This window comes from Hippichthys cyanospilos, chromosome 14 (genome assembly GCF_059441005.1).
Source record: "Hippichthys cyanospilos isolate Australia breed blue-spotted pipefish chromosome 14, RoL_Hcya_1.0, whole genome shotgun sequence".
Taxonomy (NCBI): Eukaryota; Metazoa; Chordata; class Actinopteri; order Syngnathiformes; family Syngnathidae; genus Hippichthys; species Hippichthys cyanospilos.
Genome location: NC_142382.1, coordinates 7,518,044 through 7,537,454, shown reverse-complemented (window position 1 = coordinate 7,537,454; position 19,411 = coordinate 7,518,044). Strand labels below are relative to the sequence as shown.

The 19,411-nt window shown below is 42.9% G+C and overlaps 3 protein-coding genes and 1 long non-coding RNA gene across 4 annotated transcripts; 1 reads left to right on the top strand and 3 right to left on the bottom strand.

Moving 5' to 3' along the window:
* Nucleotides 1-1,396: 1,396 nt before the first annotated feature.
* On the bottom strand, nt 1,397-6,253 carry kcnk3b (potassium channel, subfamily K, member 3b). The gene is made up of 2 exons (XM_088433187.1): nt 5,639-6,253; nt 1,397-4,684 (listed from the first exon to the last, which is right to left on the bottom strand). The coding sequence occupies exons 1-2, from the start codon at nt 5,919-5,921 to the stop codon at nt 3,840-3,842; spliced, it is 1,128 nt and encodes a 375-aa protein (XP_088289313.1). The 5' UTR covers nt 5,922-6,253; the 3' UTR covers nt 1,397-3,839.
* An 873-nt stretch (nt 6,254-7,126) lies between these two features.
* On the bottom strand, nt 7,127-17,545 carry ezra (ezrin a). Its single transcript, XM_088432823.1, has 13 exons — nt 16,847-17,545; nt 16,667-16,766; nt 15,573-15,656; nt 14,543-14,638; nt 14,135-14,409; nt 13,979-14,062; nt 12,652-12,798; nt 12,054-12,150; nt 10,807-11,101; nt 10,407-10,567; nt 10,227-10,319; nt 8,818-9,063; nt 7,127-7,462 (listed from the first exon to the last, which is right to left on the bottom strand). Exons 2-13 carry the CDS (start codon nt 16,676-16,678, stop codon nt 7,298-7,300), a joined length of 1,755 nt encoding a protein of 584 aa, XP_088288949.1. The 5' UTR covers nt 16,679-16,766; nt 16,847-17,545; the 3' UTR covers nt 7,127-7,297.
* On the top strand, nt 10,363-17,336 carry LOC148412751 (uncharacterized). Its single transcript, XR_015867754.1, has 3 exons — nt 10,363-12,861; nt 13,907-14,417; nt 16,707-17,336. It is a non-coding gene; the product is annotated as an uncharacterized LOC148412751 (long non-coding RNA).
* Nucleotides 17,546-17,692: 147 nt separating the features above from the next.
* On the bottom strand, nt 17,693-19,361 carry nenf (neudesin neurotrophic factor). The gene is made up of 4 exons (XM_088432826.1): nt 19,086-19,361; nt 18,949-19,009; nt 18,340-18,443; nt 17,693-18,154 (listed from the first exon to the last, which is right to left on the bottom strand). The coding sequence occupies exons 1-4, from the start codon at nt 19,227-19,229 to the stop codon at nt 17,978-17,980; spliced, it is 486 nt and encodes a 161-aa protein (XP_088288952.1). The 5' UTR covers nt 19,230-19,361; the 3' UTR covers nt 17,693-17,977.
* Nucleotides 19,362-19,411: the final 50 nt, after the last annotated feature.

Genomic DNA, 19,411 nt, shown 5'->3' with positions numbered 1-19,411 from the left:
TTCAGTGGATGCTGTGCTGCTCCATCTGCTGTGTGCACCTTGGCCACGTGGGGGCAGTACAGTACAGACATACACATTGACTGCACTTGGAGCTGCTTTCAGGCGCCTTGTAAGGCACAATAATGGCTGTTCTTCATAGATGATAAAGAATATGCCTGTGAGTATTATTTACATTATCTGTCTACATTAGTTGTTTTGTATTAATATGTCAGTTGCTTCAATAACGATCTGGCTATTTGTTAGCTCATCCATGTCGTTTCCCATTAGGGTATGTGTTTGCATTAGGGTAGATGACTTAAAGGCAAAATTATGTGATTGTTTTATTAGCTAGCGGTGTGTAATTCTCAATCATATCCCGAATGGTGACTAGCAAATAAGCTCAATGGTGCTTTAGCGCCACCAACTGATGTTTCACCGCAACAAACCCAATGTGAGTTGATCGCGATTGAAGACACAACAAATCAATATGTGACAGGAGCGTTTATTAATCAATATAAATAATTATTGACCCCACTGATGCATAATAAATTCATATAACTCTAAAATATATAACTTTGGTTAAAAAAAAACTAATATGAGTTTACATTTTAATAATTACAATATTGTCAGGAATACCACACTCAAAATGACAACCAAGTGACATTCAAACGGTGACTCATTGCATCCAACATGGCTTTGGAAGAAAAAACTGTAAAGTGGAAGCTACGGGAGAAGGTGTGTCGGATGAGCAAAGGTGTCCTGGGAGTGAGTGCAGCCAGGTATGTTAAAAATAGCTCCACTTTTTTGGGGGACCCGATGGTGCTTTCAATGTTCAATGGACCTAACATGGAAGCTGACCTTCTCAGGGGAGCTATTTTTGGGCCCTGACATAGATAGTCGAATCGACTGCCAAAGCACAAACAGCAGATGCTCAACCGGCGGGGGTTCAATACAGGAATTTGTCCAACGGATGCTCCTTCTGTCCATGGTTTAATGGCCCAAGGCGGCCTTCGCGGGCACGTCGCCAGAACTCGCGGACCTCGATGTGGTGGAGACGCATGGTGTTCGCATGTCCGACTGTGTTCTTATTGGTTTCCCCGTCAAGGGTTAGCGCTAGGTGTGCATCTCTCCAATTAAAAGATGAGCCGATACGCAGCTCCATGCACGGGGGCAAGAATCGTATCGCACCCTGTGCACCGAGGTTAACTCGAAGTGCAAACTCATCTTTCGCATCCCATATATATATATATATATATATATATATATATATATATATATATATATATATATATATATATATATATATATATATATACAGTATATGAAAAATACGTAAGACAGGGGGTTCGTAAACCGGGGGCCCACTGTATATATATATATATATATATATATATATATATATATAAAACCATTATTTTTTTTCTTCTCATTATTCTTATTTATTCACCAATTAGATACTTCTAAAAAACATCAAATGGTCCCAAATGCTTAGAATTTCACCTCATCAGCAGTGAATATTCTTCGGAAAAAACGTGATCAAAACTTTTCCGTCTTTTTTTTTTTTTTCTTTTTCATGTCACAAACAAAAGCATTAACTGAATCATGCTTCATTTGTTTTCCACACTATTCGTTTGAAATATCTATTAAAAGGTGTTTTATTCAGTTAAACTACAATAATATTTTTATATCTGTGTTTGTGTATATACGTGTGTATGTACAGTATATGGTGTATACATGGATAGCTATATAATGTATACGTACACTGTATATGTGTGTGTTTAAAATGTCACATTTACAGAAATGATAAGTTAATTCTTATTGTAAGATGATGAGAACTCTTTTGATCACACCCTCGTGAAATGGGCCGTACCATGTGAAATTGAATGGTAATCCCACTGCATCGGACCAAACCAAATCATTCCTCTTTTGCTCCACGGTACAACGCAACATTATTGTGGCTTTTTTCTCTTTGTGGCTGATTTCGAGTCATTGTGTTCCGTTGTTTTAGCGCCATCACACTTCCTAATATGGGCCGAGTATTTTTACTTGACACCGTCCGTGTCACGCTGTGTATAACGAATATGCTGTAGGTTTTCCGGATCTGGACCAGGGTCAAAATCCCAAGGGGGAAACCATCTGTATCACGCAGCAGGTTCTATACATCGGGCATAAGACAAGTAGGATCCATAGAAACTGACATCACGGTCATTCTCACTTACTTAATAATAATATTTTTGGTATTAAAATAGCAAAGCATGATGTACATTATAGCGTCCTTATGCCCATAGTGGACTTTTCTAATTACAGTCTATTGGAGGCAGTGATTGACAGCTTGCTAATTATCCTTTGTGCTAACATGGCAAAGCCCCTCCCATCTGCCAGTGCAGACCGACGCTAAAGATAGTCCCTAAAAATAGTCAGCTTACCATCTACTACTTACACCCATCCTTTTCTTTTCGAGAATAACAAACACTTCAGGATACAGCAGCGCATCGGCTCCATGTCGGGTTTTTTTTAGTCGCTCTGTTCAAAGCACATATGAGAAGATTGACATGAGTACAGTTCTTTCAACCGTTGGTGTCGACCCCCATTGGTATGGCCGCCAATGCGAGTAGCGAGTTCTTGAAAATACGGTTGTACGACACTTGTCCGTCCCTCTTCAAAAGTTTGCATGCCCGATGAGTATTTTAAGTCTCAACTCTCAAGTTTTACTGCATGTTTGTTTAGTAGCACCACAAGTCGACCAACCGCTGCGCTGACTGAGAGATCCCATGATAAATCGTTTTGAAATTGTTCTGTGGTTTTTATTGGACAATCAGAATTGAACCACTTTTCGTCATGTTTCGTCACAAATGTTCGAGGGGACGTCGTTTGAGTCAAAAATCCAGATTCCCAAATTCTGAGTCACAAAGACCCGAGTACAGGTCAAGTCCAAATGACAAATGTTCGAGTGCATGTCGAGGTTGCGTCAAAAATTTAGATTCCAAAATTCTGAGTCTAAGTCATAAATTCAGACCCCAAGTCATGTCCGAGTCACAAAGGTCCAAGTTCATGTCCAGTCCGAAACGAAAATGTTTGACTCCATGTCGAGGCCGAGTCACAGATGTGTGAATCCAAGTCAAGTCTGAGTCACAACTGTCCAAGTTAAGACAAGTCAAGTCAGAGACCACAAGGTTGGAGTCCCAATCCAGATAAGAAGAAGAGTTGACTCTGGTTGACAGCATTGTTTTTTTAACCCCACTGAGAACTGAAATAAACACCGCATGCTTTGGCGCTCGTCGTCAGTTTAACCAATCAGATGGCTATTTTGATATTCTGAAAAACTTTCTAGTTTCTTTTGAAGGAGGACATTCATTTTTCCGGAATAAAAGCATTGATTGGGGTGGCCAAGGCCGGTCCTCGAGAGCCACAATCTAACCAGTTTTCAATGTTTATCCTCAACTCCGAAACAACTGATTTAAATCGAGGTCGTTATCAGTCTTCTGGAAACCTTGCTGATGACCTAATCATTTGAATAAGGTGTGTGTTGGGGGGAAAAGTCCAAAACGGGCTGAATTGTGGCTCTAGAGGACAGGACCCCCCCGCATTGATAGCCAAGGAGTGTGAGTGAAGTCTGAGAGAGAAAAAAATGAGTCAGACTCAAACGCCAAGGAGACCGAGTCAAAATCGAGACAAAAAAAAAAGTCAGGTCTAGTACCCAGTTTTGAGTTGGCCATCAAGTTGGTTGATGTCTCAGAGAGCCCAAATTGATCCGTTTCCGTTTATTGCCTACATCTGAAGAAGAACTGTAGCCAACTATCAAGTTCACTGCATTAGCACCACAAAATGAATTCTTCCGCCAAGCGTGTCCAGCTTCGCCCCTACACGGAGCTGCGTCTCATAAACATTCGGAACGGCGAGAAAAAGTCCAGGCGCTTCTTCGAGCGCCGACGCGGCGTGCACACGCAACCGGTGGACGCCGTCTCCACGTAAGGTGTCCTTTCCCTGGGCAGGTGAGCTTCAGAAAAAGCGAACTCCCTGGGGCCGGCGCCGGAGCGTCCCCGCGGCTTGTCCTGGCTGCGGTACCACAGGCACGAACAGACGGTCTGGAAATGGAGCACCTCGGAGTAGACGCCCTTGGCCTCGGGCGTGGACGGCGCCGAGGGGGCGGGCGGGACCAGGCGCGCCATCTCCGTGGCGGGTTTGCCGGCCCCTCGCGGGGCCCCCTGCCTCAGGGCGTCCCTGCGCTCGTCCTCGGCGTTCATGGTGAGGAAGCGCAGCACCACCAGGTTGAGGAAGGCGCCGATGACGGTCAGGCCCGCCAGGATGTAGACAAAGCAGAAGGCCACGTAGCGCGGCTCCTTCTGCAGCGCGTCGTGGCGCTGCAGCGCCACGTAGTCGCCGAAGCCGATGGTGGTGAGCGTGATGAAGCAGTAGTAGAAGGCGTGCAGGAAGCTCCAGCCCTCGCTGCGGGAGAATGCGGCCGCCCCCACGCACAGGGTGCCGGCGCAGGAGAGGAAGCCCACGGCCACCATGTTGGCCATGGAGACCTCGGTGTGGCGCAGGGCTAGGCACTTCTTGGTGCGGTGCAACAGGTGGCGCACCAGCGTGTTGATGCGCTCGCCCAGACTCTGGAACATGACCAGGGTGAGCGGGATGCCCAGCAGGGCGTAGAACATGCAGAAGACTTTCCCTGAGTCCGTGCTGGGGGCCGCGTGGCCGTAGCCTGCGAGAGATACGACACCCCAAATTGGGAAAATGGCCTTTGTTTGTTTTTTTTATTCTGGCTATTTGAAACACTAGACTTAAAACCCCAGGTTTTAAAACCGGCCATCATTCGAAACCTTAACCCAGGCTTGCAACCCTAATGTAAATCATGTAGAACATCAATTCTGAATTCAAACATTGCAAGATTCCCCCATTTTAAACGTCCTTGTGATTTGACTCGTTCAAAACATTAAGCCTGATGTAACACCATCGACAAGTTCTGAAACTCGAATTTGAACCTTCTTTAAAACCTAACTTGAATTCCTAAGTCAAAACCGTCATATTTAGGAACATTCACTTTCATTTGTTTGTGCAGTGTTTTGTCCAATTGTTTCATATGTACATCAAACGCATGTCACATTGAAAGAAGACACTAAGGAGCTGAAAATTCACCCAGATGGTGAAAACGTCATATTTCAACATGGCATGGCCACTTTGTTATCATCCTAAATGGGGTGTGCCATCCATTGGATGAAAAACAGTGAGTAGAATGTGGAAAAATGTGTCCAAAAATGGAAACAATACTGCACAAGTGTTAAAGCCATAATTTTAAACCAAAGTCTGAGTGAAAACATTGTATTTTTGTTAAACATTCAATATAAATTAAACTTCTAACTGATATCTTGAAACGCTAATTTGAAACGCTAACCTTAGACACAAATCCGGTTCTGGGCACCTCCATTTCTCAAGGGCATCTATTCTGCATGTTTTAGAAGTTTCCTCCTTCCAACACACCCGATTCAAACAATCGGGATTGTTATCGGACTTCTGCAGAACTTGACGATGATTTCAATCAAGTGTGCTCACGAACGGAAGCAGCCAAAATATGAAGGATGGTGAAACCCGAACCCCAGTTTGAAATCCACCCCTAATTGAAAGCCCCACTCAAAACGCAGCTCCCTTCCTCACTCACCTATTGTGGTGACCACAGTGATGGCGAAGTAGAAGGAGCCGGCGAATCTCCACTGCACGCCAGCTTTGTGCGCGCGCAACTGGGCGACCACCTGCTCCAGCTCGTCGAAGTTGGCCCGGCTCAGGTTAAACTTGCGCATCATCTCTTGGCGTCGTAGCTCCAGCCTCCGCTTGTGGCCGCGCTCCTCGCGGGACTCCAGCGTCTCGAACACGGCGGCGCCCAGCACCAGGTAGGTGAGGATGCTGACGATGAGCGCCAGGGTGCGGGCGTTCTGCCGCTTCATGGCGGGGGGAGGCGGAGGGATAGAGGGAGGGGGGAAAGTGCGCTCTCCGAGTTTGGCTGTGAGCGTCCGGACAGCGCGTCCGCCGCCGGAGCTCTTCCTTCACAACCTCCTTCTCCCGCCGCTACACGTCAGTGGACTGTTTGTCACAGGCGTCTAATTTGGAGGATGATACGAGTGGGCATCCCCACACGTCCCCCACTCCAAAAAAAAAAAAAAAAAGAGGAGGAGGAAGGGCACACCCGACTCTCTTCAAAAAAGAGCAAATATTGACCGTGCAGGTTGTGCAGCAAGTTGCGCGCTACTCGTGGACGCCAAAGTCAACATCTAGTGACGCTTCCGTTTCTTTTTCGCTACTTTACGCTGTCAGTCAAAACCCCAACAGCCCCTACTTTCAAACCCCGATCATGTTTTGAAAACCTAAAATCTAATTCGAATAAAAAATTTCATCCTTCGTTTCATCATTGGAAAGGTGGCTGTCGCTTTAACAGCCAGGGGCGCTTCTTGAATGAGGAGAAATGGGCCGCACTCCCACTTGTGCACTCAATGTGAAAACAAATGTTTATTTTGCTGGTTTGAAGACACAAAATATTCAGGAAGTGAGGATAAACGTTAGGGGATGGCTGAATTGTATAGAATATAATAGAACGGCCTTCATTGTCATTTTATAGCTGGCTTGGTATACAAACAACATACAAACATAAGAAAGAGAATACGTATTATATAATAAAAATCATGATGCCATGTTCATTTTCAGTTTGTTATTGTTTTGTAGTCAGATCATTTATAGCTCTGGAGAAAAAAAGCTGAATTTGTTTGTCCTGCTTTGTTGAGGCTTATAGCGCTGATCAGAGGGCAAGGGTTTATCCTTATATATCTAATATACTTTAATATACAAAAAAAGAGTTTAATTCATTCAAGCTGGCCTCTAAAAAATATTGCAAAAATGTGTTAAAAATGAGGAACAATAGCTCTCTGTTATATAGATTAAAAAACAAACACTAAATTCCATTCTAAATATAAAGGGATAAACACTTTTGCTGCATTAAAAAAAATATACTTTTATTCCATGGGCTTTTCTAGACCATTTTTTTTGGGGGGGGGGGTGCACAGGCACCCCTGAATGAAATCCCTAACAGTTCATTGTGCTTTGTACATAAAGCTGCCTTACTCCGATAACAAAAGCGACAACAACTAAAACATGTTGGAATACGTTTTATTAGAGTGTGAGGAGATTCAAAAGCAAAGCTGTTAGGCCTGCATAACAATAAAAATAAAATAAGACTTAGAATTAGATTTACGTGCTCAAGATGCACATACGTTCACAAGTGTGTGCACATTACAGTACGGCCGTTTGAGTGCTTGGGTCGGGTTTCGCTTTACAAGGCCTCGAATTCGTCGATCCTCTGCTTGGTGTTGCCCATGCGGATCTGCCTGAGCGTCTTGTACTTGTCTCGGCCGGCGCGCACGTTCTCGGCGTGCAGCAGGTCGCTGGCGGTCTTCTTGTTCTGGTCGCGTGACTCCTCGAGCTCCGAGCTCAGCGCCTGATGAGGGGAACGGGTCAAAAGGGGCGAGTGAGGAGAAGGTCAATCGAAGTCAAAATGATCATTTGAAACCCTACACTAGTTTGTTTTACAAGCTATGACTAGGGTTTTAAATTAGTGTTTCAGATTTCAAAACCATGACCCGGACTGTAAACATGCATTAGAAACCCTAACACTAGCAAGAAACTCTAAATCGAATCCCAAACCCTGATTTGAAACCCTAATAAAGAACCCGAGACCAGACTTCAAACCCCAGTTGGAAACCCTAAAAATGGCTTAAAACTCAAATTCAAAACCCCACCCCTATCTTCAAACCCTCATTTGAATCCCTAACCCTGTTTTGAAGCCTTAATTCAAATGGTAAACATTATCTTGAAACCACAATCCTGTCTTGAAACCCTAGTTTGAAACCCCCAAACTATCTTGAAAGTCTAATCAAAGTCCCTAAACTCCATCTTGTAACCCCAAATAAGAACCCTAAACCAGGCTTTAAACCCAAGTAGGAAGCCCTGAAAATGGCTTAAAACAGGGTTAGGGTTTTGAGTTACTATCTTCAAATTCAAATGCGAAACATTATCTTGAAACCACAATCCTGTCCTAAAACCCATTTGAAACACCCAATCTATCTTGAAAATTCAATTCAAGTCCCTAAGCCCCATCTTGAAGCTCTAATTACGAACCCTAAACCAGACTTTAAACGCCTGTTGGAAGCCTTGAAAATGACTTAAAACAGTCATTCAAAATCCTAACCTTATCTTCAAACCCTAATTTGAAGCCCTAAATTTATCTCAAAGCCCTAATTCAAATGCTAAACATTATCTTGAAACCACAATCCTGTCTAAAAACCCTAGTTTGAAACCCTAAAACTATCTTGAATATAAAGTCCCTAAAGCGTATTTTGAAATCCTAGTTTGAAATCGTTAACAAGGTTTCAATCCTTAAACCTTGCAATGACACTGTAATATGTAAGAGTAACCCTAGCATGAAATTCTAATTTGAAACCCCAAACCTGGTTGCAAAGTCTTATGTGAAGCCCTAAACCTGTCTTGGAGCCCTTTCAAATCTTTTCTTTTTCAAACCACGACTCCCTACTCCACAAAAACCCTAATTTGAAATGTCAAGCCTTCGACCTTGCCTGACACCCCGATTTATAAGTGCATCCCTATCTTGGGACCCTAACCCTGAATTCATAACCTTAACACTAGCTGGAAAGCCTTATTTTGAAAACCTAGACCTAACTTGAAACCCTCATTTTAAAGTCAGCAAGAAAGCCCATTTTGAAACATTTAACCTAAGCCGAAACGTCGCTTTGTAACCCAAATGAAAACGCCGCGTTAAAACTCTACTCCCATCACCTTGAGCTTGGCCTGCAGGCGTTCGTTCTTCTCGGCTTCGGTGAGCCTGTCCTCCTCGCGGCGGTGGTCGTTGATGCCCTGCGAGTGCAGCTCGGCGCTGTAGGTGCTGTTTTCCTCGCTGTGCTCGTGGTCGCTCTCGCTGTCGGAGGACGAGGAGGAGGGGGCGGCGGGCGCGGGGGGCGCGCTGGTCATCACGCTGCGCAGCTCCTCCTGCGTCTTCACCAGGTTCTCCTCCACCTCCCGAGCCTGGCCACAGGCATATATATATATTTATTTGGGAAAAAAAAGACACGTATTTGGTCGGCATTGCGCAATCCCACTTTACTTTTTTGTGCACCCCTGCTATTTTATATCATCGTCGATGTTTGGACGCAATTTTTTACTTAAATGGCCGTGTACCTTTTACGGTTAATTAACGAATAAAATGCATGCTTGTTTTGCAGTGTAGTTATCTGGAAAGGCTAAAAAAAAAAAAAGTCATGAGCCTACTTTGACAAAGTAAATAGTCTGCTTTCAAATGTCGGGAGAGGTTTTAAACAGCTGTCAGAAAAATAAACGCCGCTGGCAAATAAAGCTGAGACATTTTCAAATTGCAGACTGTAAATAAGGGTTACTGTTACTTTTTAAACCTGATTGGTTCATAATTTTTCTTCATTTTTTTTCCTGAATTACGTATTACGTATACTGTCTTACGTATTTTTCATATATATATATATATATATATATATATATATATATATATATATATATATATATATATATATATATATATGTTTCCTCTTGAGAAACATTATGAAGAGAGAAAAACAATGTTAAACACAACAGAATGTTTTGTAGTTTGGAATCTTTTCCCCAGCTTTGAACCTCTTTGTGTTTTGTTTATGATGTGGATACTGCTTTATGATGTGGAAGCTTGCAGCTGTCAATTTTCAAGGGTTAATACCTTGAATGTCCTTCCATCCTTAATATGTTTGAGACTACTGGAGTTTCAAAGGGTTTCCAAACTTTTGACTAGTACTGTACATTCAGTTTTTTTGTGCACATCATTTTTTGCTCACTAATAAAAAGTTGAAATTAGAAAGCCAGTAGCATTATATTTATTTCCACCACCGTTTTTGTTGTTGATTTTTTTAATCTCGTCCTGAACGCTGTTTCACAATAAACAAATCTAATTAAAGTAAAGTAGAAAAAATGAACTCATTAATTTGTGGTTGATTTGCCTTTATTCTAGCATAAGCCTAACATACAAATAATAAATCCGATTTTATAACAAAACAGACGTATTTCTCAGATGTGAACAGATGGGCCGAGAATCGTGTAGTAAATCACAATTGCGATATTTGTATTATTTTTCCAAATTGTTGAGCTTTAAAAATTGTTTGGACATCCCACCGTTGTTGGTAGCTCACCTTGCAGTGCCACGTCTCCGCCTCCTCCTCCTTCACCCTCTTGGCTTCCTCTAGCAGCAGGATCTTGGCGCTGTACTCTGCCAGCTCCGTGGCCTTGGGAAAAAAAAAAAAAAGTCATGGGAAACATCTCGCACCGCTGCTTTAACGCGACGCAGGGATGGGATCTTGCTGGGATCTCACCAGCTGCTCCTGGCTCTTCATCTGGTCCTCAGCCTGCCTGGCCAGCTCCTCCTTGGCGATGATGGCCTCCATCCTCTCGGCCTCCAGCCGGGCCGCCTCCTGCTCCACCCTCCTGCGTTCCTCCTCCAGCCGCACGGCTCGATCCAGCTGCTCTTGGAGCTCTGCAAGGTCACGGGGTCACGTTTTGTGCGCCAAACGCTTGTGTGCGGGGGCGGAGCCACCCTAACACCTTGAGGAAACTTTTCAGAGCTGATTTGCCATTTTTACATGAATGCCAGTGATTTATATCAATTGTTACGGACCAATTATGGAATCCAAATGTGTGTGTTTTTTTTCTTGCACTATCAGTTTGAAATTGTTTTCTTTTTATTATTTTTTCGCCCCTCTCTTATTGTCTCACCCCTCTCGGCTCTCCTGGTGGTCTCTTCGTACTGCTGGAGCCTGGTCATGAGCTCGACCTTCTCCCGCTCCATTTGCGCCTTCTCCAGCTCGATGGCCTCTCGTCTCTTCTTCTCGCTCTCCAGCTGGTCGCGCTCTATCTTCTTCTGGAGCCGCTCCTCCTTGGCCTGGGCCTTCATCTGCTGCACCTCGATGGTGTCGGCCTTGCGGCGGCGCATGTACAGTTCGTGGTTGCCCATGCACAGCTGCAGGACGCGCTTGTTGACGCGCAGCCGCGGCGCGTAGAAAACAAAGTCCTGGGGAGGAGGACAACATTATCACACCTGCGTTGAGTCGTCAAGCCATGTTTTTTCGAGTGAATTCCTTTTTGCGAGTCTACTGAACCTGGCATCATTCACTGCTAGCCAATCAGCAACTTGCATGCCATATTGTCAAACTCAACAGTGTCTTTGATGTTTTTGTTCCAGCTAAATCACTTTGGATTCTCACTCCGAACCAAAATTTTGGTTGCCTCTTCCGTCCTTCCTGCTAGTCTTCTATGTGATTTCTCATAGTTGTGTCTTTGATGCCCCCGCGATGGAATCTGCTTTTGTTCCCGTTGATGGGCACTCATTATTTTGTCCATTGTTCTTCTGCCATGCTAGCAATGAGCTCTTTGCCTGCCCCACTGTGTTTTGTGTGTGTCTTTGATGCTATTCTACCTTAGGTTTTGACAGACAGCAACTACTTAGTCTGCTCTTCTCCTCCAATGCTAGCCAATCAGCTAGTTCATGTCCTACCCACCAGCTATTTGTCTCTTTGTAGGCGTGTCTTGGATTTTGGCCAGTTATTTGCCCTATACACTCATTTTGTGTCAACCACCTGTTTCTTGTCCATGTAATCAGAGAAGCTGTGCCTTTGATTTTTTTTTCCCCAAGCTGAATTGCTCCTGTATTTCAGCCAATCACTACCATGTTCACTGTTTCTTCCTTTTAATTGGATAGAATCACTAAGCTTATTACTCGCCTTTATATCCTACCCACCTGTGTGAAGCTGTGTCTTTGATGTGTGTCTTTGATGTGTTTCCTTCTAAATATCATTTGCCCTTGCCTACCAGGACAATCACGACGTTGCTCACCTACTGTGCCTAGTCTTTTGAATTAGAACCAGCTTATTGGAACATTACCTTCCTGCATGTTTGATACCTTTATTTTATGTGTGATTCGTGTAGCTAGGTCATTGATGGTCTTCCTGAAGTAAAGTACTTACAGGGGATTTCTTGTCGATGGGCTTGATGATGAATTTTTTATCATTAAAGGAAATGTTCCTGATTTCACTCCATGGAAATCCGATCTTAGGAGTCATTCTGAATGAGTGAAATGAAGACAAGTTAGTGATTAAAAAAAATGGTTTTTTTTGGCCCTCTTACACAGGGGCAATGTCCATTAATGAATCTACTGTAACATGTAAATACATGCAATCAAGAAAATAATAATGTGACCTGTTTAAAAAAAAACAAAAAAAACGTTAACAGAAAACAAAATAGATACAAAATACAGAGGTTAAAAAATCAAGATAGCAGATAACAAAACGATTATGGTATTAATATTACTGTTTCTTTAAATTATATTTAAATAATATATGCTCTCATGTTTTGGGGGATTGTGTTTTACATATTCCTTGCCCTATAAGAAAAAAAAAACATTGCATGTTTTGTATGGACCGACCATCATTACGATGCACTATGTGGTGTCGAACACAAGTAAGAGTTCAACGACCTTGGCGAACAAATTCGGTCAGCGGGACGAGGTCGACGACCGGTGGAGCGATGACGGCGTCTGTGTGTGTCAGCGTGTAACAAACCCACCTGTCCTCCTTCTCATAGATGTTGAGGCCCAGGGCGTCCACGCCCAGCCACAAGTCTGTTCCCTTCTTGTTCTTGATCTCAAAGTAGTTCACGCCATACATCTCCAGGTCCTGAGCGATCTTCAGGTATTCGATTATGGCCTCGTCCCTGCATGGATGCAAAATAACGTTCAAGCTCTTGGGAAAAATATTTTGGAGTTAAACTGATGAGGTAAGGAATGACTTGTAGAAGTCATTTTAGGGAGAGCATGTGTGTGATTGATGACACCTCGATTTCACTATGAAGGTGACATCATGTCAAAGTTTGAAATGGCACGACCAACTTAGTTAGAGCACTTCTAAGAATTCGTCATCTCATTGGTTAAAATACTGCAACTAGAATGTGGAAAAAATTGTCCCAAAACATGGACACAATACCGCACAAGGGTTAAATACATGAGAATGTGATTGTTTCACCCATAATGGAGAGTAATTATTTCAACTACACAATTAGCTGATTATAGTGATGGAAAAACGAAGCCTCATAGAGCACCTGTGATAGTTTTGAACTCCTCTGGATCAAAAGATTAAGTGTACTGCAGTGGAAATTGATTTAATTTCCATTTCATTTTCAAACAAAGAGTGCCATATAGAGGAGCGAAAAAGATGTCTCAAGTGTTTCATGAGGCCTCATTTTCCCATAGCTAATTTTGTTTTGATGACGAGAGTTACCAGTGTGATTTTAAGAGAGCGATTGTTTTGGCCACACAAATCAGTGATGAGATAAGAGAATTCAACACGATTCCAAAGACGTTTTTACTTACTGCTTGGATGTTTGATTGTTATGACCAAATAAGAATGATTGTTCATCGATTATATCAAAGAGCGATTGTTTGGACTGAGCGTGTGAGTTATTGTTAAAATACATGAACGTGTGACTGTTTTTTTGACTACATGACAGTGATTGTTTAGACGAAATCAGAGATTGATTGTTATGACTACACAAGTGAGTGTTTTTTGTTACATAAAAGTGTAAGTCTGATTGTTTTGACTCCAAAGGAGAGTTACTAGTTTAACTTTATGAGTATAAGAGTAATTGCTCGACCACACACGTATAAATGATGAGAGAATTGTTTTGATAAAACCATAGAGCAATTATTTAAGTGATTATAGCGAAGTGATTGTTTATACTAGATAACTAGTATAACTAGATATACTAGATAAACACAAAAGAACGATTGTCTAAACAACACCGCATTGTCTAAACAATACTACAGGACGCTGCACACAAGCAGCAGACCAGCAGTCTTGAAAACTCGAACTCGGCGGAGGTCTTCGAGTGGACCTACTTGAGCATGCATCCGTGCTCCTCGTGCCAGACCTGGATCTTGTCCTCCCATTGGTCCTTGGACAAACTGTGTTGCTCCAGGACTCTGTGGAAGTTAGCAGGTTAGCATTGTTGTACTCGCGTTGTTATAGTCTTCAGAATTTCAGCATTCCCTAACCTGCGCGGCATGAGACGCTCCGAGGACATGTAGCCCGGTTGGTGCACCGACTTCTTATACTCGCCATACTTGGCCTGGATGGCGTAGGAGGCCAGGAGGACGGCCGTCTCAGGCGGGCAGTAGACGTCCTCGTTAAGAATGTCCTCCTTCACCTGCAGGTAGAAGAGCCGGCGCGTGACGTCCTGGATCAGCTCCTCCACCACGTCCTCCGGGTAGTACTTGGCACGCAGCTTGAACTGCAGCGGCGTCTCCTTGCGCACGTCCTGGGACATCACCTGAGGAGGTACCCGAACATTTCTCATTGCTTTTTGTTTTGTCTGTCTGCGATCCTCTCAAACGATTGCAATTGAGAAAATCCGATGCTAAATGCATTTGGGGTTGATTGATGAAAAAACAAAACAAAAGAACCTTCTTCTCGATGTTCAGCCAGGTTAGGAAACCTTTTCCATCGACAAATTGGAGCCCAAAGTACCAAATCTCACGCAGTCCGATTGTCCTGGCCACCTGCAACAATAACAACAAACAATATTTTGATAAATGTCAAAAACTCATTCTCTACTATTCTTAGACACTTTCCCTTTAAAAAGAGTGAGAGTAATCCATATAAAAAAAAATAGGGGGGGGGTCTGAAAAGGAAAAGACTGGAAGAAAGGAAGTGGGAAGGAGAGATTAAAGAATGAAGTGTTGAGAGGAAGGAAGGAAGGAAGGTATTGAGGGAGGGAGGGAGGGAGGATGAAGGAAGGAAGGAAGGTATTGAGGGAGGGAGGGAGGGAGGGAGGAAAGGAAGGAAGGAAGGAAGGTATTGAGGGGAGGGAGGGAGGGAGGGAGGGAGGATGAAGGAAGGAAGGAAGGAAGGAAGGAAGGAAGGAAGGAAGGAAGGAAGGAAGGAAGGAAGGAAGGAAGGAAGGAAGGAAAGTATTGAGGGAGGGAGGGAGGGAGGATGAAGGAAGGAAGGTATTGAGGGAGGGAGGAAAAGAAGGAAGAAAGGAAGGAAGGAAGGAAGGATGAAGGAAGGAAGGAAGGTATTGAGGGAGGGAGGAAAGGAAGGAAGGAAGGAAGGAAAGTATTGAGGGGAGGGAGGGGAGGGACGGAGGGAGGATGAAGGAAGGAAGGAAGGTATTGAGGGAGGGAGGAAAGGAAGGAAGGAAGGAAGGAAGGAAGGAAGGAAGGAAGGAAGGAAGGAAGGAAGGAAGGAAGGAAGGAAAGGAAGAAGTGAGTGAGTGGGAGAGGAAAGAAGGAAAAAGAAAAACTGATTGCACTCAAGCACATATCTGTTCTGAGCTTTGTAGAAAATTGTTGTTTAAAAACGCGATTGAACATGATTAATCTAGGAAAATGTTGTGATTCATTAGTTTCAAAACGGTTTTCACTTGGCAGAACAAATCATTTTCTGAGCTACTTTTATGGAGAAATATTCTTTTGAGTGTGGGCCTCCAACCTGGTCAAAGAGCTGCTTCCCGGTAGTGTTGGGATGGAAGGAAAACTCCAGCTCAGCATCCATGGTGGTAACGCGAACATTGACCTGCGGAGGAAAGGTTGTTGAGTCATGTGACACAGTGACACTCTTCTCCCGCCTCTTTTTATACGTGCATCCTGATTGTCTACATTCAGACCAGACACCTTCCTCAAACTCCGAAAGGCACACACACCTTTTGACCTCCTCGGCGGATATATTGACTATTCCGAATGAATAGCAAGAAAAAAAACTGTGTAAATAATTGTCTTTTAATGTGGAAGTGGTTTGCTCATAAGCCATAATTGCTCACTATCTCATTAGACTTTGGACTGCGGTCACCGGGCGAAAATAGCACAGCGGTCGCTAACAACAACAAGACGGCAATAGTCAGTCTCTTTTTTTTTCTCTCTTTAGTTTTGCTTATGCCGCAAAGCGATGTTTTCTTGCCAAAAAGGGTTCCAAATATTAGACGGCAAGGATGAGAACCAGCATGTGACCCCTCCATCAACCCCTTCCGCCCCGGATTGGCTTACGCAATGGTTTTATGAACTCGTGCTAACGTACGCCCCAGGCTGTCATAAAGATAAACCCAGTGGAAGTTGGGCAACAAAAAGTGGAACTCTTTTCATCCTCATTACCTTAGCTCCATTAACCATATGTACTTTTAAATTCCTTTGAGTTAATCATTTCAGACAGTAAGACCAAAAAAATCCATATTTTGGTGCCATTTTATCAGACGTAGGAAATACCTGCGACGTGACTCATGATTTCACGTCACTTTGACCTCTTGGCTAAGACTTTCTCCTTGGAGCCTCTCAATGAGTATAACGTACTGTCTTCTAAGATCTTTTTTCAACCAAAATGTTGGACAATCCAATTCCTTGAGGTCGAATGATAAGATTATTTGACATTCACAAATTCTAGAACGTTTGGAATGTGTGTGGCAACTGCTCAGGTTTTACTTGTGGTTAATCAGTAAAAAGCCAAGTAGTAAAAGAACCTCTTGCAAGCTTGATCACAGAGCAACCAGAGAAAAGATGTTCATTTTCCGATCAGTAAGATTTCTCCGTTCTTACCGTTTTGGGCATCTCGGCGGTGGTGATGGTGGTCCGGTAGAAGAAGACGGAAGTACGGCGTTTCCCAGGAGGACTGAGGAAGCAGCGGAGCGTCCACCTGCTAAAGAAGAGGGCTGGGCTGTGGTTGGCTAGCGAGCCAGGGTGGAAAAGGGCAGGGCGTGTACCCTTTGAACCGCGGACCTGTGACGTAACGCCTTTGACTTGGTTACTATCGTGCAAACAAGGAGGAGACGTCCGCCCAAAATGCAGCCCGGAGACTGACCTTCGATCAGAGCTGCAGCACCTAAAGCCCGCCGTCCTGATTATACATGCTGAAGAGTGATGGATGCTTATCAAGAGATCAAGATAAGAAAAGTTTCTATAGTCAGTGCATCGGCTGTTGTTTCACACACCTATACGCTCTAAAAATAGTTGGGTCAAAAAAAAAACTCAAATGGGTCAAAAAGATCAACATTTTGAGTCATGTAAATAAAACAAAATCAAAAACATACAATTAGGATTTTTTTTTTTTCCAAAACAACCCAGTTCAGCCAATTTCCTCGTTTAGCCGCAAGAGTCGGGTCAAAAATGATGAACACACTGAGAAACCCAGAAAACAACAGAGTATGAGCACTCTGAAAAATTGGGTAAAAAAATAACTAACACTAGGACATAACGTTTTTGAAGCATAGCTAAAACAAAATAACATTACTTTTTATTTTGTTCAACCCTAACTAAGTCATACAAACAACCCAAAATGAATAACCCACAAACCAAAAAAAAACCAAAACAAAAACAAAAAACCCAAAATGAAAAACCCACAAAACTCAAAAATATAAAACTCACAAAACAACCCAAAATGAGTAACCCATACTATAACCCGCAAAGCAACCCAAAATAAAACGGACACCCCACAAAACAACCTAAAATAATTCATACGACAACCTGAAATAAACCCACAAAACAACACAAAAACCAGGCAAAATTAACAACCCCAAATCAAAAACCCATTAAACATCCCAAAATAACTCATACAAGAACCCGAAATGAACATGAAACTTTATTATGCTATAGCTTCATCCCAAAACCGATTCAATTCAGTTTTCTCAAAATTCTACACACAATGTGATTATAATATATGTATTTTTTGGTGTTGATTTACAAATGTATTAAATGTTAAAAACAATGAAATATTATGAGGTGACTAGGTATGTCTATTCAATAGAGCTCAGTCACATGTTTCAAATGTACGGTACAAGTCAATTATTACAGTCACAGCCAACAAAGCATCATCCTAACAAGGTTAAAAAGAAAAAGAATGGGAAGATGAGGTCAAAACTCATCTTTGATGTTAAAGTGCGGTTGGTCTTCCGGCTTGAAGTCCTCATTGGGACTCCCATCCTGGTTGAGGATACGTGCGGCCGTGTAGCCCACGATGGGGTACTTGGCTTTGTATGTGCCCTCAAAGATGCTCTCCAGGGATTTCAGCTGCTCTGCTGTCAGGCCCGACTAGCATCCAAAAGACAGGACAAAAAAAAATGTCCGTGGGTGGGGTCAAAGCCTTGCTGCGCATTATGTGTGTCATTCAGCGTTAATCCTGCAAACTAACATTGACAAAACCTCCTTGGCGGAGGTAATAGAACCTAGACAATGAAGGGAATGGTTGCGGTGAAATTGCGCAATACAGTACTCACAATATCCGATGTCAGGTCTTGGGCCTCCAGCGACATCTTGGCCACAGCTCGAGTGGAATCCTTCCCCACCAGAGCGTTATATGGCGCATTTTTACCATAAAACTCTGAATCAAGAAAAAAAAAATCAGATTAAGGCATTGTTTTGCCTCATATTTTTGGCTGTGACTTTGTTCCGTTTCAAGGTTATTATAGATAATGAAACTACCGGAAAAACTAAATTTGACTCAAATATTCTATTTACAATATTTTTTAGAAGAATATTTAATGTCAATTGGAACAAAAATAACGATGATTAAAGCTAACGTGTTCTCTATTTTTATTTTATTCAATTTCACTTTGTGGGCATTTAGGGTTTTATTGCTGTATTTATTTTAGGTAAACAGTCAGTTGGGAATTGTAGTTTTTCACACACGATCATGTCAATCATCCCTTCTGTCATTGGTTACTTCTATTCAGGTGTGGCGGTTTCTTAAAACTCAAATTAAAACGGTGCTTCTCAAATAGTCAGGGCACCCCTGGGAGGCGTGAGTGCTGCCTCTTACCCCATTTAAAAACAACTAAAAATGAGACTGTGATTCAGTGAACTTTCCGACGTTTACTTTTCCGCACCTTTTCCTTTAGTGACGTCGAACACCACCCCTTTTATGGCCATATAGATGGGCTCGCCCTCCTGTGACAGTGACATACATTTTTAGCGTCATGGATTTCATTTTACAATTTCGGATGCTCATTCAAGTCGTACATACGTTGTTACCGTCGTACCTCCGGAGCTCCTCCTCGGTGAATAACCTCACGGGTTTGGTGGCTGCTTTGTACTTCAATTTGTCTGATAATGACACATTTAATAGCGCCACAAGTAGCACGAAAGCGGAATTTGTTGCTGTTGCCATGGCAGAGCTCTTGTTTGTTTACAAGTCTTCGTATTGACCCGGAAAGGCGGCCATTCTCGCTTCCTGGTCTCTTCTATATATGGTCATTGGTGCGTTTATGGTCATTGGAAATGTAGGAATTGTGAGAGTTTATTTATTCGCAGTACAGTATTTGTAGACTATAATATGGCAAACCTTAACAT